Source organism: Rattus rattus, chromosome 1 (genome assembly GCF_011064425.1).
Source record: "Rattus rattus isolate New Zealand chromosome 1, Rrattus_CSIRO_v1, whole genome shotgun sequence".
In the NCBI taxonomy this organism is placed as follows: Eukaryota; Metazoa; Chordata; class Mammalia; order Rodentia; family Muridae; genus Rattus; species Rattus rattus.
Window position 1 is genome coordinate 121,594,290 of NC_046154.1, and position 17,664 is coordinate 121,611,953.

Consider the following 17,664-nt stretch of genomic DNA (forward strand, 5'->3'; position numbering starts at 1 on the left):
TGTCTCATAAAAAATTTCAGGACAAATTAAACATTAAAATTTCACCAAATTTTAACTTAAGCATTTAATCAAATTAAACTTTTAAAATGCTTATTAACTATAAATTAGTTGTAAATAGCCTTTTCTTTCAGGTTTCCCAGCATTTCAAAACAGCTAGTAAGTCAATACAACCTTTACAATGTCAAAGTATGCCATATATATGTCAAAGTATGCAATATATATATATATATATATATATATATATATATATTACACTTTTTTGATAGGCTGGGCCAGTATCTTCTGTGATGATACAAAAAGTATTGAATATAATATATTTTAAAATCAGTAAGCTCTTGATTAATCTCCTTCAAATTGAATTATCATTTCTAAAACCTAGGATTTTCTAAGATTTAACTTCTTAAATCTAGTTTTAAAATTTAATTGGGTCGGGGGTAGTTTTATTGACTTTTTATGTCCTTTTTGGTCCCTCAATGCCCAAAGAAAAATGTGAACAAATGACATTTCATGCTTCCTGACTTAATACAAAAAAGATAATAATAAACCCTTCAATTTCCTAATAAAAAACCAGTACTAGTATGTGTCTATGTGCATGAGTATGTAAGAGAGAAGTTAACCCTGAAATGTTTGTATATGGCTATAGGTTCCTTAAGAGTCTCACTAAATTTTGTAATTAAGATTTAATAAATTATACACTAGAATCAAGTTAGGAAATGAAACTTATTTTGTGGAAATTAAGTCAATTCCCAATATGCTCGACAGAAACAAGCTATTCATTTGCATCTGCTTTCCAATGAAGACATTACTCAAACTCTCCAATGCTTTCCTTCCAAGTGGTCCACTATGGGATTCTTCAGGGTGTTTTAAGATTGGCTGTAGCTAGAGTTCTGACTTCCATTTGGACCCTGCTCTCCTTCACTGTTCAAATGGGGAAGAAAGAAATTTTATGCCAATTAAAAGATTCATTTTCAATACTGATAGTACTATTAATTTCTGAAGTTCATTATTCTGTGGAGCAATTCTATAAGACAGACATTCTGATTATAAAACACAAATGCAGAAAAATTAAAATACAGAAAACTAAGAGTTGGTTTTATGTTTTTATTCTTCTGTAACTTGAGGCCCTCATACATAACAAGCAGTCCAGAAGTTAGTGTCCATATACATTCAAAGATTTAAGTTAGAGTTTAGGGTTTCACATTATTACAGGTATCACTCAACATAGAGATTACAACTTCTTCTGAACGAATTTCCTACAAAATTAAATCTGACATATAAAATTCTATTTCTGCTCTTTAGGAAAATCCAAAATGTCTTTCAAAAAAAAAAAGAAAGAAAAAAGAAAAAAAACTGTTGTCCAATGGCATAAAATCATATGGAAATGATAACAAATCTTTATACATCAAAAATATGGTGATTTCTTGGAAAAATGCCGAATATTAAAATAAAAATAACTAAAGCTGAAAATACCAGTAACTGTGACAATAGGAGATTGCCTTATCTTGTCCACCATCATCTTGCAGCTTCAGGCCCTGCCATTAGTGGAGAATCACTCAGGGAGCTTCTGTAAAAAATGCATCCAAAGGTAGCTGTTTCAATGACTGCCTTAAGCAGCTCCTAGTAACAGTTAATCATCATTTTCTTCTCAACTGTAACGTCACTGTAACCAGCAGCAGTCTAAAAATGTATCTTATTGCTATATAACCTCTCTAAGTAACAACTAAGCATAAAGCATTTATTCCCCTTCTCAGCTTTCTCGCTTTGAATGATCTGATACACAGAGAGGGCAGAGAGCCACTCAACTGAGTGCAGATTCATTTACAACAACAAAAACACCTTCGCGCAGGAGGTTCCTCTCTGGTGAAGTTGTGAACTGTGTGCTCTGGGTCAGAGGATCACTCAGAAGCCAACATTTATAATCTTTAGCACATCAGGTCACCAAAAATTTTCAAAATGCTTACTGAAATGTATGAAATAGGAGAACGATTATTCCTTCAGGGAGAGGAATTGACAGGGAGGCAAATGGAAACTATTTCAAGTTTTTATCTCTGAATTTCAAATGTTTGTCTCATTCAGTTCAGCTTAGGTACAGAACATGGCTATATGTTGAGGGATACCTGTAATAGACCTCCATTGCATTAGAAAGTTACTAGACAGAAGAACTTATCTTAAAACTGAGACATTAGCAATTTATCAAGACAGAAATTAAACAGAAATAAAGCAATTTTAGTATAAGATTTAGAAAAAGGTAAAATATACCACAATCTAAAGAAAATCTGATAATCATTATACAGTAAAATTAAATCAGTAGCTAAGTGTGAAATGTACCTGTTCGGAGGTGGTTTTGGTTTCGGCATCTTACTAAGAATAGTCGCCATCTCTTTTCTCTCATCAAAATTCTTCCACTGCTCATACAGTTTTAAAATAACCCTGATTATTTCCAAAATCTAGAAGAAAATATTTGAAAAGTTCTCAGTAGCAAAAACTAGCAACATAATAGTACGTAAAGAACACACATCATGTAGGGTGAGGGGCACAGGCTGCAATCCCAGCACTTGGGAGGAAGAGGCAGGTGGATTTCTATGCATAGGAGGCCATCATGTTCTACACGGCAAGCTTCAGGCAAGAGAGGGCTATACAGGGAGACCACGTCTTCCAAAAAAGAAAAGAGTACCTTCTCCATATCCACAGAAAGTTCTGCAAACCATTGTCTAGCGTCTTTCTGTTGTACAACACAGGCTACATGTAGGCAAGCTAGAAAGAAAATTAGAGACAACTGTTTAAACATAGTCTTAGAACTAAAGATTTTCATAAAGATTGTCTTATTTTCCAATACTATTTTTAAAAAGTGTAGCAACAATATTCACAGACATACAGACACAGACACAGGCTATATTATAAACAAAATCCCTCTAGCTACAGAATGGTCTTGACACCCTGTCTTCACTGTGTATTGGTCATAGTGAGGGTGCCTTGATGGCAAATTTGTGACAAGAGAAACAACTCCAACCAAGAAATTCGGACAGGAAAAATCACCTATGCATATGGGTGCAAAGTAGTCAAATCACAGTCAGAAGTCAGTGACAGAAAACAAAGTCCTACCTAACCAATGCACTGCTAAATCTTAAAATGTTTGTTGAGGGCACAAAAGTCCTTGCATCCGCAGATCACCAGGGCAACCAGGAATGTTAATCATACAGGATGTCTCCTCAAAGGAGGAAATAAAATTCTTGCATTCCATCTAGAAAGCTGGGAGTGGATATTCTTAATGACTTAATGACTTTTTGCTAACCGTAGAGGAAGACCTCATTCAGGCAGATCCCCCAGAATGTCCTTCCCAGGTTCTCCCTCCCTGGATCTTTATCTTTAGCTCCCAGTTAACAGAACCCATCCTTAGGGGATATAATCTAAATTTTAAAAGTTAATTTTCACTTAGGTGTTTATGTACTATAGTTACATTTAGTTAGACAAGTTTTTAAGACTGTCTGGTGTGGTCTGGGTTCAATTCCCACCCACATTAAAAAACCAAAACAAAGCTGGGAGGAGGGCTGGAGAGATTTTTTTCCCCACGTGGAAAGGTTTAATGAGAGAAGAGTAGAAGAGAAGAGTAAAGGCCAGCCATGAGCACATGGAGGGGAGGGGGAGGGGGATGGGGAGAGAAGGGACAAAGGGAAGAGGGGAAGAGGGCAAGAGCAAGGGAGCAAGGAACAAGAGAAGAGCGAGAGATGGTTTAATAGGCTAAGAGTAATGGTTGTCTTCTAGTATTCAGGCTCAATTCTCAGCACCCATATGATGACTGAACCAACTGGTACTGCAGTAATGGTTATCCAATGCACTCTTCTGGCTTCTACAGCAATACATGCACATAGTGCACAGATATACACACAAGCAAAATATTCATACATATAAGAGAAAAATCTTGGGCATGATAGTACACACTGGTAATCTCTGGGATTCGCTGGTCAGTCAGCCTTGTCTAATAAGGTCTCAGTATGTAGACCTTTCTCTTTCAGAAAGGTAGATGGCTCCTGCAAAATGACAAGGGTTGACCTCTAGCCTCTATCATGTGTACCCTGCCTTCATATGAACTTGCTAATATTCATACAACACACACACACACACACACACACACACACACACACACACACACACACACGTTTCAACACATAAAAGACTATATATAAAAGCAACTGATCTCAGTAAGACTACCTGAGAGGAGCACAGACCACACACAAAACCATGCCATACACCCTGCTATTTCCTCATCTATAAAAACCCAGCATCTTTTCTCACTGAACATAGATTTTACTTTAGAGTCCCACCAAGTCCAGCAATTTACCAGAGTCACCAGTGAGGGGCTAGAGAGATGGCTCAGAGGTTAAGAGCATTAGCTGTTCTTCCAGAGGACCTGGATTCAATTCCCAGCACACACATGGCAGATCACAACTATCTGTAATTCCACTTCCAGGAGATCCATCTCCCTCATTCATACATACATGCAGGCAGGCAAAAAACCCAAAGATTTGAAATAAAAATAAACAAATCATTTTTAAAAAAGGTACCAATGCTGCAGAAGTGTTAAGTTTAACTTATATCGAGTATACCTCTAGAATAAGGTTGAAAACCAGCAATGTTTATGATGTAACTGAAAAGGGGTAGAGAGATGACTCAGCTATTTGGAGTACTTATTGCTCTCGAAGAAGACCTGGGTTCAATTCCTAGCACCCACATGGTGGCTTACAACTACCTCTAATTCCAGGGGATCTAGTACCCTCTTCTGGCCTCCATGGGCTCCAGGCATGTGTGTGTTACATATATGTACATGCAGGTAAAAATATGCAGACATATAAAACAAAATAATCTAAAAATTTAAAAGTACATTATTAAAAAAAGAGAGAATGAAGGAGAAGAGGAAGAAAAAAGAGGAGAGGGAAGAGGAAAATGACAGAGGAGGAGGGAAGGGAGCAGGAAAATGACAACGAAGAAGAAAGAGAAGGGTTTTTAGAAAGGTCATAAAAATCAACAGGAGGAGAGAAAAAGGTGCAGAACCTATTAAGTCTCTGGACATAATAGACACCTGGTGTTCCACAGGATATATCACTTACCTATTGAAACAACTATTTATAAAGTTATTGTCCCTCTCACAATTGTTACAAACTCAGAAAAATAGATAATTGTTTTTACAACTGTAAAGGAAGCAATGTTTAAATCTGGTCTACTTAACTCCCAAGACAAGGCTAGCCCATCACTGTACGCTTCCTACACACTGAGGGATGCCAGTTAAGTTCTCCTTAGCAACAGAAGCAAGGATGCTTCTTTCCTTAAGGTCTTGAGCATTTAACTGGATCCAGAAATGGAAAAGAGAACCAGTTATTTATAAGACAACTAGTATTAGCAGATTTACTCCTGAATTTCCCCCCCAAACTAATAAAAACTTTGCTTAGATACTAGTTAAAATTATTTTAAATGAATTAGGGGTGGGGGGACCTTACCAACAAAAGTGGAAAGGGGAAAATAATGCTAATCTGGGATAATTGTAGTGTTTATTATTGAAAGCTCACATTCAAGATTAGTTTACTACTACAAAAACATAAAATCAGGTGAGATTTATTCTAGAATGACCTAAATAGGCAAAACCAGTTAACCAATAAAGGCACACCAAATTTACATACCTAAAGCTATCATGAAAGGAGGATACAGCAGACAAAGATCCGTCCTGTAAGTGTCATTCACTATCCTCCTGTAGAAACGCAAACCTTATCATTATTAGAAGCACAACTACTTCATGAACTTTATCTTTATTCCAAAGAGAACCAGATTTAAAATGGGTTTGTATTGAATCAAAACAAAAAGTATTAAGTCTGTTTTTCATATAAAACATTAACAGATATCCTTATCAAATAGGTAATTCAAGGTAAGTATGACTTTATAACTTATATCACTATAGTATTTCAAATTTAACAAGCAGATATCTTGCTAAATATAAAATGTCTTGGGACATTTTAATATATTAAGCCATGTATTTAGTTAGTCGTCAGCCCTCCTGTCTAGTAACATATGAGTAACCTCTGTTCTAGTTACCATGCAAGGGGAAGCAACACGTCTTCTTGGCCCATGTCCTGCACATACTGGAGCAAAGGTCTATAAGGATGATACACTATCAGGCAACAGTCCTAAAAAACAGTTTAAAAATATGTATGTGTAAAAACAGATTTATTACAACATAAATACCATTTTCCAACAACTTGTTCTGTGTTTCAAATTAATTTCTCTACCTCACATTTGCTTTCTTTTTCTTTTTCTTCTCTACTCAAATATGACTCTAAGCTATGCTGTGACAGTGAAGGCAGTGCTCTCTCTGGAATATACCTTAGTAAATCAGATGGTACCCAGTCAGCATCCATTTTTTCCTTAGAGACTCAAAGTGTTGCATCTGCAACACACTAGAGTCTCTTATTAGCCTATAAATCCTTAATTCTGATCCGAAGGAGCAGGATTCTGCCAAAGACATAATCTATCTTTAACTCTACACACATGCATAAATTGTGCACAGAATTTACAATGGCCCTGGATTATTTGCTTGTAATCCTTACTAAAGTTTCAAGAAAATTAAAAAAAAATTTTTTGCAAAGGAAGATAAACAAATTATTTTACAGCCTTCAGAAAGGAAATAGGTGATGATGCTCTTATATTTCTATGACGTTGCCATAGTATATCATTTGGATATATTACATTTTAACCTTCTTTCTGTACCACCCATTAAATTTTTGCTGTATTATTGAAAAATATACATACCATTAATTCTAAGAGGTAAAATTCACATTCTAGTATCTGTTTAAAAAAAAAATCACAGTAAAAATAAGCATAATTACATACTCTAAATAACAACTTACAGATACAGATAAATTAATCAATATTATATAAAATTTCTAAATCAAAAAATAAACAGTCTATTTAACATTACATTTACAATAAAAATCGCTAATTTTGTTTGTTTTTTGAGACAGGGTCTGATGAGACCAGGCCTGCCTATAGTCACAGAGCTCCTCCCACCTCTGCCTCCTGAGGACTGGGAGTAAAGGCTTGTGCCATTATGCCTGGAAAAATTGCTTTTCACTATTAGGTAATACATTTTAAATTCTTATAAGGAAAAGACAGTATCATATCTTTTTTTAGGTGGAATTAAACCCAAAGTCTCAAATATGCTAAGCACTTATTTTGCTATTGAGCTATAACCAGAATTCCTTAAAAAATTTGTAAAAAGTTATGTTAGAAACTTCAAATTTAAGACAGGAATGGTGGCACATGATTTTTTATGTCTGAGTGTGAGGTCAGCCTGGTCTACAGAGCAAGTTTGAGAATTCCATGACAATTAGAGCTAAACAGAGAATTCTTTTCTTGAAAAAACCAAACCAAACCAAAAAGAAACTTCAAATTTTTCTATGTACTTTTTATTTGACAAATGTACAATGCAACTATCTATACTTAATGGAATAAACAAATTCCTTGTAAGGTGAGAAAAGGTGATCTATTAAAATATTAACAGAAGCCTAACAGGTAATTTTTCAAGAACAGTTTTCAAATTGTTCCAAAGGAGACACACTGGTATAACCTGGAAACACTGATGCAAGACCACTGCCACTCCAAGGCTGAAAATTCTGCTTTAATTTGGAGAAGTCTCAATTTCAATATTATTAAAAAGCTTCCTAAGGTGCTTTAACTGGGATCCAAGATTAATAATGACTACTGTTAAGTATTGCCAGAAAACTATAGAGAAGCTGCTGAGACTTGATAAAAATTATATATATATGTATATGTATATATATATATGTATATATATATATATATATATATATTACTTGAAACTCCCATTTCTAAGAGATTCTGAAGTTTATTCTAGTATAAAATGGAGTTAGTTAATACAGAGTTTTATATAATATACTTACATGATTCATCCTGTAAGGAAATTCCTTTGGAAAGGCATATGAAAATCTAGTTTTTACTATAAGAAACAAAACAAAACAATTAAAACTATGAAAATGCCAGCATGAATTTATCCAAAATTCCTGTAACATAGCTCCAAATATTAGAAGGTGTGCTATGCTATCTTCAGTAGGTGCTCGCAGAAGTATTTAAAGCGTTGTTTCTAGGGAGGACAGAAATTGAGTGGTGGGAAGCATCCTTGCCTATACAACTGAACAGCATACATTTTATACCCACCCTCAAACAAAAAGGTTCATGTCGGTCAGCTGTGGTGGCACATGCCGTAAATTCCAGCACTCAGGAGGCAGAGGCAGGTGCATCTCTGTGAGTTTGAGCTTCACAGAGAAACCCTATCTAAAAAAAACAACAACAAACAACAACAACAACGACGATAATGGAGGAGAAGGCGGAGGAGGAGGAGGAGGAGGAGGAGGAGGAGGAGGAGGAGGAGGAGGAGGGGCTTGTTCATGTTAGAATGGTGCCACGTACCAGCACACCCAGCACCTGTGAGTATAGGCAAGAATTTGGAGATGAAGGAAATGAAGAGGTAAGGTTGAGGAGGGAAAAGAAGGAAAAGGCTTCTGCTGCTTTTTAAAAAATTAAAACACTGAAAAAAAATTACTAGATTCTATCATTCCTAAAATATTTTCAACTCTAGTATTTTTCTGTTTGAATGTAATTTAGGTTAAATGAATACAAAACACATGCACATCAACTTATAACAAAAAGGGTGGGGGAGAAAAGTTTTTTTTTTTTTTAAAGATTTATTTATCGATTTTATGTATGTGAGTACACTATAGCTGTCCTCAGACACACCAGAAGATGGCATTGGATTCCATGACAGATGGTTGTGAGCCACCATGTGGTTGCTGGGAATCGAACTCAGGACCTCTGGAAGAGCAGTCAGTGCTCTTAACCACTGAGCCATCTCTCCAGCCCCAGAGAAAAGTTAATATACTAAAATGTTGGCAGTATTCATCTGAGACTCAAGAAAGTTTGTTTTAACTAACTGATACTTTCAGAACTTATCAGTATTTCTTTTCCAAAAGACATAAACGAACAAACAAAATAAATTTATTTACTTATTTTTAGTTTTTGGAGACAAGGTCTCATTATTAGCCTTGGCTGGCTAGGAACCTACTATACAGGCCAGGCTGATCTCAAGGTCATAGAGAACTGCTGGCCTCTGCTTTGTGCTGGTATTAAAGGTGTGCAGAACCACATCTTACCAAAACATTTTAATAAAAGTGTCAGTATACATGCAAAGTCTTTATGTGATTTTCTTATACTACATAGTCACTATTTGTACTCACTAATAAAGTACAAATGAGAAGCCATTGTTTTCTATCTCAAGAAGTCATAAGTTACATAGTTACATACAGTAAGTACTACTGAGAAAACTGTATTTAGGTCATTAGGGCACAATACTTAAGTCAACCAGGATTATCAACTGCTAGCTCCAGCAGCTGTTTCATAATAACTTACAATGTAGGTATGGCTTGCCTGGAACTCCTATTCCTTTACTTCCACTTCCCAAACACTGACACTATAGAAGCCACTACATCAGTAAAAACAACTTCTTCTCAAACATTTTTTTCCTGTGAAATATGCTAATGATAAGAGTATCCTTTGGAGCTGTAATAAATTCACCTATATGTGGTTCATTAAAAACAAAACAACAAATCTGTACATTACACAGCTCTCCTTAGATTTCATCCTTAAAGTAGAAAACACTTTTTGCACTTACATACAGAAGTAGTAGCAGCAATCAATCTTGTATTTGAGACGACACCAAATTCCTAGAGAAAAGTGAATGAGATCAAGTACTTAGTAATCCAAAAAACATTAAAGATATCTGAGATCTATTCCAAACATATTTCCAAGTTCTTCTCATGTCTACAGTCTATTACCTCATCTTAAATTTTCAATTTGGGTTGGCAATATTACTCAATGAATGTACAAGGCCCCATGTTCAATCCTTAGCACAATCGATCAGCCAACCAATCAATCAATAAACAAACACTGATATTACTCAAAGACCACATAGACACCAACTTTCCTGAAAGAATGAAACAGTTATAACAGAATATAAGGCTCCTTAGGTAAGTTATCACTTTCCTTTCAACCTACTACTGGAATTTATCATATAATGTAATTTAAATATACTCTCATTTAATTTCAGATAAATCACTTAAGCTTTCCAAACCATTTTACTTCCTTTCAAAGTAGAACAAGCAAGAACTGGTCTCTTATTTAGCAAATTAAAACTATCCAAATATCTTCTATTAAAAATATGTAATCTGGGGTTGGGGATTTAGCTCAGTGGTAGAGCACTTGCCTAGGAAGGCAAGGCCCTGGGTTCGGGTCCCCAGCTCCAAAAAAAGAACCAAAAAAAAAAAACGTAATCTATAACTTTATGTGTGCACATATATTTATATTTAACCTTCAAAACCCAGTAATTAAAACTAAAAACTCAAAACTGAAGATAGTATGTTAAACATGATTTTGCCCACAATTTCTAATTAATTAGACAAAACAGAAAGATTTGGTTAGAGTTAAAATGTAATGCAACATACTGAGAGGGTAAATGAAAATGCTACCTGGAATTGATACCTACTGGCAAAGGTCCAATGGAGTGAACCTAGTCAAATCAACACACTCTAAAGCAGTCCCCAGGCCCAGGAATAGTTGGACAACACAAAATTAACTACATGGCTTTTGTCCTTGCTTGATTTTTTTTTTTTTGAAGGCTTTTTTGCTTCTTACTGGCTTTGTTTCGATATTTGTCTTATGTTTTTTGTTTTAGTTTTTGCTTTGTTTGAGACACAGAAAATGAACACTAAGATGGGTGAGTAGGGAAAAGGATCTGGGAGAAACTAGGGTAGGGGAGAAAACATGGTTAAAATACATTGTATAAAAAAAAAAAAACTTTAAGAAGAAAAAGTAACTCAACAACCACAACTAAAAATACACCTCATCTACAAGACCTCTATTCAAAAAGACATTCCATACACATCTGGTCCTCAGGACTGAAACCAGGCCTCATGGGAACTAGGTAAACACTATAACTGACTTGTTTATAGACTGACTTATAACTAGATTTATTCAAACTTTATCTCTCTCATGGACAGAGTTAACTTAGGTTCCTAGAAAGGGTTTTAGTATTTCTAATATATTCAATTCTGCATACTTAGGAGATAATAAAGATGTCATGAATGTTTCTAAGATAAAATGAACACAAAAGAAACAAACTTACTGGTTAAAGTCATTCAATTCACATGGATACAATTATCCTAAAGACATTACCTAAGAACAGAAACAATAGACTAGGAATTGTGTGGATTAGCTAAGAAAAAAGCCAGTTCTCAGAATCTGCTACTATTTGGGCTTTAGGGGGAAGTTACACTTTCTCAATAATATTGCAAACAGTAAGTTGAGCAGAAATGCAGTTCCCAGTCCAAGTCCTTCTCTGTCTTCTCTTACTTACCTTTTCTGCTCTCACTATCCACACTTCCTTGCTGGAGTCTATAAAGTCTTTCCTACCTTTTCACTCTCCCACAGTGGCTTGTTACCAGAGAAGTCAGGTGTAAACAAAAAGCATGTGGGTAAGGAGCAGAGACATTCTCAGGCCATAGTAGATAAGCTGTGCTACCTCCTTTCTTTTCTTTCTTTTTCTTTCCTTTTTTTTTTTTCTTTTTGGTTGTTTCAAGACTGGGTCTTACTACAAACCTCTGGCTATCTTGGAACTTAGAATTCACTGTGGTTCAAGCTGGCCTTGAATACATAGAGATCCACCTGCCTCTGCCTCCCAGGTGCTGGGATTAAAGGCATGTACCACCACACTCAGATAAATAGTCTTTTAAAGACAGCAAGCAATTAAGTTACAGGATGAAGATCTAGACTATTAGAACCACTGACCCGGTATACGAACACTGCTCTCTCTATGCCCTAGTTTCCTCATTTCTAAAATGACAATTGTAAATGCTACAGTTCTGAGGGGATTCCTTTCCCCAGTGTTGCATCTCTGAAGGAAAGGCAACTTCCCAGTCAGGAGCCAAGGAATACCACAAAGTCACACTGCACAACAAAGTTCACACAAAGACTTATTGGGAATGACAAGAGAAGGTGTTTGCAACCCTGCTTGGTGAGGAGGAGAAGCAGCAGAAACCTAAGAAGATAGGCTGTATTTGAGGTTTGAGGGTGGGGGGCAGGATTGTTTTCCAGGGTAGCATGGGCCTGATCTTGGGGCAAACTCAGGGACTGGAAGGATTCTTTTTTTTGGCCTTGGTTTCTTGCTTGGGCTCAAGTCAAGGTGTTCTTTCCCTGGCCCTGATCTCAGGGTCAAATCAGGGTCAGGGTCTTTGGTCCTTTGACCCCACATAGATACTACTGCCATATACTCCAGAGTTACAGGATTGAATTAGAACTTGCAAAGGAACAGAAATGTAAATAAGAAATACCCAAGTTAATAAAGATGAAAAAAAAAAGAAAAAAAAAAAAAAGAACTTGCAAAGGGCTCATTAAATCATCTGATACATAAAATATTTATTAAAAAAAATAAAAACATTTTCAAGATGTGCATATTAGTTCCTATAAACTATCATAGGATAACTATGATTAACCATACAAAGGCAATATCTATCTATCTATCTATCTATCTATCTATCTATCTATCTATCTATGATAAACCAGACATATCGATATTTTCATGAAGAACAGAAAATTGTTTTATACCTCTACTTTGGATGCCAGAAACACACATGTAGGAGCCATTAATACAGGATCTATACTTTTCAGAGAATACCTAAAATATGATTAGACAAGAGTTAAATGATGACTATTTAGAAAACACACTGGGGTGGGGGTGGACTTTGGGAATCATAATTCTACAGTAAACAAGTGATTTACTTATTTTATATATTGTACATGGAAATTAGAAAAGAATTCCAACCAGGCATTAAAAATAATAAATAAAACAACCATACCTGGCATAGAATCTCTTGAAATAGACTGTAGCAGTAGCAATAACTTGTTGTCTTAATTTAAGATGTTCCCCTAATGCTTGGATAACTAAAAAAGAATACGTTTAAATAAATGTACCATCTGTCATCAGTATACCAACACTAATAACCTTAAGTTTTATTAGTGATTTCTACGTTGCAATCATGACCATTTCACATCTAGGCACACTCTGACACCCTCTGAACTCCAGTAGTCTAAACTTACAAATGCAGCAATATTCATAAACAATAAAAGAAACTGCCTGCAATTTATCCTTGCAATATAAGCAGGCTGAGTATCAAATATTCTTTCTTTACTACATATTTTAATGCTTTTCATAATAGCTATAAAGTAGCTTTAAAATTAAGACAGATACTGTTATTTACCAAGAAATCCATAGTTAATCTTTGATATAAGGACAAGGTAGGTTTGCAGAGAATAACGGAATTAAAGCTAGGTGACAGGATGGGGAGATGGCTCAGGAGTCAAGAGCATAAGACCTGGGTTCCATTCTTAACACCTACATGGTGGCTCATAGCCCTCTGTAACTCCATCAGGAGATCCTAACTTCCTCAGCATCAGGCACAGCAGATAACTGCACAGATACCGGCAAAGTGCAAATCACATAAGATAAATACAATAAACAAACAACACAAACAAAAGAACAGGCAGCAAAGCTATCCCAGACACAGTAAAGGGCTCTTGATTAAATCTCCTTCTTGCTAATGCAAAGTTATAAGGCAAAATGACAACTATAGGATGCTAATTTAAAGGATCATTTATTAAAGTATTTTGCTTAGGCCAACCTTAAAAATGGGTGTCACTAGAAATGCCTGAAATTATACAACATGTGCTTATGATACATAAGGTGCAAAAAAGAGTTGCCCCGAACACTGAAATGATAAATGTATAAATAAAAGCATTAACTATAGACTGTAATGTAACAATTCACTGAAATTACCATACAAAATAGTGACCAGCTATACTATACTACTTCAACCAATGTAAAAGTTTACCATTTGTAAAAAATATTTGTAATTTCCAATACTCCTCTTCTGAGAGAAACTTTAGGTCCTTCTGGCGCTCTTTCAACAGATCTTGTTTATCCAAAATCCACTGCAAACTAGAAAAAGTAAAGATGTCAAAAAGTGGTATAAAAAGCCAACAAGTGGAGGTGAGGGGGGGGTTGCTTGAGCTGGGGTACCGGGAGAAGAGAGGGCTGATATTGGGATGTAAAGTGAATAAACTAATTTTAAAAAGCCAACAATCAAAAGCATCTAAAACACTAAGATTTAATAAGCTGGTCATATTCTAAGTGGTATATCTCTTTTCCTTCTTCCTCTTCTTTTCCTTTCCTTTCTTCCTTCCTTCCCTCCTCCCCTTCTCCCCCGTCTCTTCTGTTTAGCCCTGGCTATCCTGGAACTCTTTCTGTAGAGCAGACTAGCCTCAGTCTGGCAGAGATCCCATCACCACCAAGTTTCATGCAGCAATGCACCCAGCTTTTTTTGTTTTGGGTATATCTTTAGAATATTGATAAAAGACAGTGTCTGGCTGGGAATGCAGCTGAGGTAGACAGAGCACCAGTCTACTTCTGAAACGTAATTAACTCTTCAAAACAGCTCTCTAAAATACTGAGTAAATTATGTTCAACAATGAAATACTTGAGTTCTTCAATACGTGCTCACCTATTTCAAGTAAATTCAGCCTTGGAGCAAATTTTACATTTTTCTAATTTAATCTTTTCCAATCAGTGTTTTCACTATCACCCCAATGTTTCTCAGTTTTGTTGGACCAATGGAATCCCTTTGGTTTTTTGACGCTATTTGTGACTGCTTTGCTGACTATCTTCAAATAATTCTATGCCAATCAGTTTGATTCCCATTCTGTCTGGTCAATAAACAAGGATGCTGTGGATGCCATTCTAAACTCTCAGGTAAGTTATTCATCAGATTTCTCTAGCTTTTCAGCAGCTCACTGGCAGCCTCAGCAAGACCATTTGATGAAGAAACAGGGAAACTTGAGGCTAAAGAAACTCTTGATGGTTTCAAAGATTCTCTACCTCTTTTTCTCCATTTCCTTCATAGTGTCCTGTGTACAAAGCACCAGCACACAGGTTCTCAGACCCTCTAGAATAAAGCCCACTCTCAAAGATAAACTCTTGCTATATGCAAAGACTTGCTACTACCTGTTTTAGGATTACATCACTGAGACAGACAATCAAGGCATTATCTGAGTACCAAGATTAAGTACAGGTCCAAGCTTAATACCACCTTATTGGGTCATCCCCTTCTGTATTTCATTTTTTTTTTTTTTAAACTGAAACACCTCAGTGAGTAAAATCCCACAGTAACCCTTCACTAGCATTTCATCATCCCAGAAACACTTTGTAGCAAGGGAAGACATGCTTTCCAGAAACAAGTCTCCAAATTCAGTTTCCTTTCTTCTTCTCCTCCTTCTCCTTCTTCTTTTCTCCTTCTTCTTCTTTGTTCTTAGGCAAAGAGGAAAAAACATCCAACCCAATTCATAGAATTTGTTGTTCTCTTCCCACTAAAATTCAATCTTGCTCAGTTTTTAATGTACTTAATGGAAAGCCTGCTCAATGCTTAGCCCAATCGCACAACGCGTCCTGTATGTTTAACCAAATGTATTTAGAGACAAATGTCTTTAACATTACTTTAGCCCTTCTATGGTCATATGGTCACCGAAAGACACCAAAATTTAGTCATTTAAATGGTTAAAGGAAGAGGACAAAAGTCTGGAAAATACACACTTTAAAGCAAAATATAAGACACCGGCTAATGAATGAAAATAGATATATTCGGGGTTGGGGATTTAGCTCAGTGGTAGAGTGCTTGCCTAGCAAGCGCAAGGCCCTGAGCTCCGGAAAAAAAAAAGAAAGAAAGAAAAGAAAAGAAAAGAAAAGAAAATAGATATATTTTAAGAGCCCCTGTGCTCTCAAATTCTAGGGGCATAAAAGTCAACCTAGGAGCCAGTAAGTGGCTCATACCTTTAATTCCAGCACTCAGAGGCAGAGGCAGGCGGGTCTCAGTAAACTCGAGTCCAACCTGGCTTAGAGCGAGAGTTCTAGAACAGCCACCGCTTAACCCAGGGAAACCCTGCCTCCGGGGGTGGGGGATAAAGGTGAGGGTGGGGGATAAAGGTGAGGGTGGGGGTGGTGTGTGTGTGTGTGTGTGTGTGTGTGTGTGTGCGCGCGCGCGCGACAGTCTAACCAATCTAGGCAAAAAACTGAGCCACGAAGCAGAAGGTAGAAACAAGCACGACTCACTCCTCTCCTCTAAGTAAATATTAAATCTACAGTAAGGCGAATGACAAGAGATTATGGTATCACTGCTATGAACAAAACTCGCAAAAGCAAACCATGTCTGTCCGAAACAGGCGATCTCACAGAGCTACAATGGATCACTTCCCCTTGCCCACATCATCCCACCAACCAAACCCCCAAATTTTAAATGAAACCGCCTCAGTCTCCCTTCCCGGAGACCGGACCCCTTACCTATCCTTCGAGTTCACTTCCCCTCAGCCCCCGAAATCCTGCTGGGCGAAGAGGGGAAGTCCGCAAAATGGTGCTGCTTTTCGGATCCCCGGCTTCTACGGGGGAGGTGGGGGTGGGGGCTCACCCCCAGCAGCCAGGATGGAAGCCCCGAGGGAATGGCAGGCCCAATCCTCCCGTGACCCAGACCCGGTCCCACGCGAGAAAATGGAAGCTCACTTACTAGTGGGAGCTCTGCCAGAAGTTCCCTGCCATGGAATACTGCTTGCCCTGATACAAAAGCACCAGCCGGCAAAGCGGCCCGCGGAGCGACCATAGACACAGTCCAGGCGACTGTGTTACTCAACCAGACCGGCTGGATTGAACTGAACAGCAACCGCAGTCAGAGGAAGAGAACAGCACCGTCGCCTTGACGCCGGCCGACAACACTGAGCAGCATACACCGGTTCCGGCCGACAAAAGTTCCGGCCCGCCCTAGTAGCGGAGGAAGCAAGCAAACACCAGACTGCCAATGGGCGTGTTGAGGCGGGTCCCCGGAAGTTGAGTAAACACAGACGGAGGCTCGTGGTGGTGAGAGGCTCTGAGGAGGTTTCCTGCTAGTTAATTTCTAGAGCATCCTCAGTATGGTTTTCTGGTTTAGTGCGGTTTTCTTTTGGGTCCATTTAGGGATCTTGTTAATCCACCTTGAAGGCCTTCCAAAATAGCACACACTGGCGTTGAAAGAAAGCATGGCATTATGTGACGGCTCTTTTCCTAGGATTGAAAGAAGAAATAAATGAAAGTCATTTTGGCTTTAAGATCTAAGTGCTCTTAGTGAAGTTCTTGTTGGTGTTTAGTCTAACGAGTTAGCGAATTTTAGTGTGACAAGTGTAGCCTTTTTAGAGTAGCAATCTTTTTTGTTAGATCCTGCTACTTTTATATCTAAAAACATGAGCATATGAACGTAATCTAGCTACACTTACGCTCCAAATTGATATGCTGCAGAAATGCAATAATTTGATTTTTATAAAATGAAATAATACTTAAATGTTTCTGTTATCATTGTAACATTGCATTTAGTACTGTACTTTGGTGGCTGAGACTGGAACATTATGAGTTTCCGGCCAGTCCTTGCTTCCTGCTGAGACTCTGTCTATGGGATGAGGGGGAAGGGGTAAAGCACAATCGGT

General features: G+C 37.2%; 1 protein-coding gene across 2 annotated transcripts; it reads right to left on the reverse strand.

Annotated features, from left to right (window-relative positions):
• Window positions 1-701: 701 nt before the first annotated feature.
• Window positions 702-16,923, reverse strand: Ccnc (cyclin C). 2 transcript variants are annotated; one of them, XM_032905274.1, is made up of 12 exons: window positions 16,719-16,923; window positions 14,001-14,107; window positions 12,969-13,053; window positions 12,718-12,787; window positions 9,731-9,782; window positions 7,947-8,002; window positions 6,796-6,831; window positions 6,082-6,173; window positions 5,673-5,740; window positions 2,675-2,754; window positions 2,329-2,447; window positions 702-918 (listed from the first exon to the last, which is right to left on the reverse strand). In XM_032905274.1, the coding sequence occupies exons 1-12, from the start codon at window positions 16,748-16,750 to the stop codon at window positions 864-866; spliced, it is 852 nt and encodes a 283-aa protein (XP_032761165.1). In that variant the 5' UTR covers window positions 16,751-16,923; the 3' UTR covers window positions 702-863. The 2 variants fall into 2 exon arrangements, with proteins under 2 accessions (XP_032761165.1, XP_032761172.1); XM_032905281.1 differs by lacking the exon at window positions 702-918 and adding an exon at window positions 1,088-1,564.
• Window positions 16,924-17,664: the final 741 nt, after the last annotated feature.

What these genes read in the sequence shown, in the direction of transcription:
- Ccnc (XM_032905274.1), bottom strand. Translation starts at nt 16,750, where the DNA reads ATGGCAGGGAACTTCTGGCAGAGCTCCCACTA. An exon ending in TTCTGGCATCCAAAGTAGAG is followed by an intron (nt 9,783 to 12,717) that starts GTATAAAACAAT and finishes ACTTTTCTCTAG; the next exon opens with GAATTTGGTGTCGTCTCAAA. An exon ending in GTGTTGCTTCCCCTTGCATG is followed by an intron (nt 5,741 to 6,081) that starts GTAACTAGAACA and finishes GCGTTTCTACAG; the next exon opens with GAGGATAGTGAATGACACTT.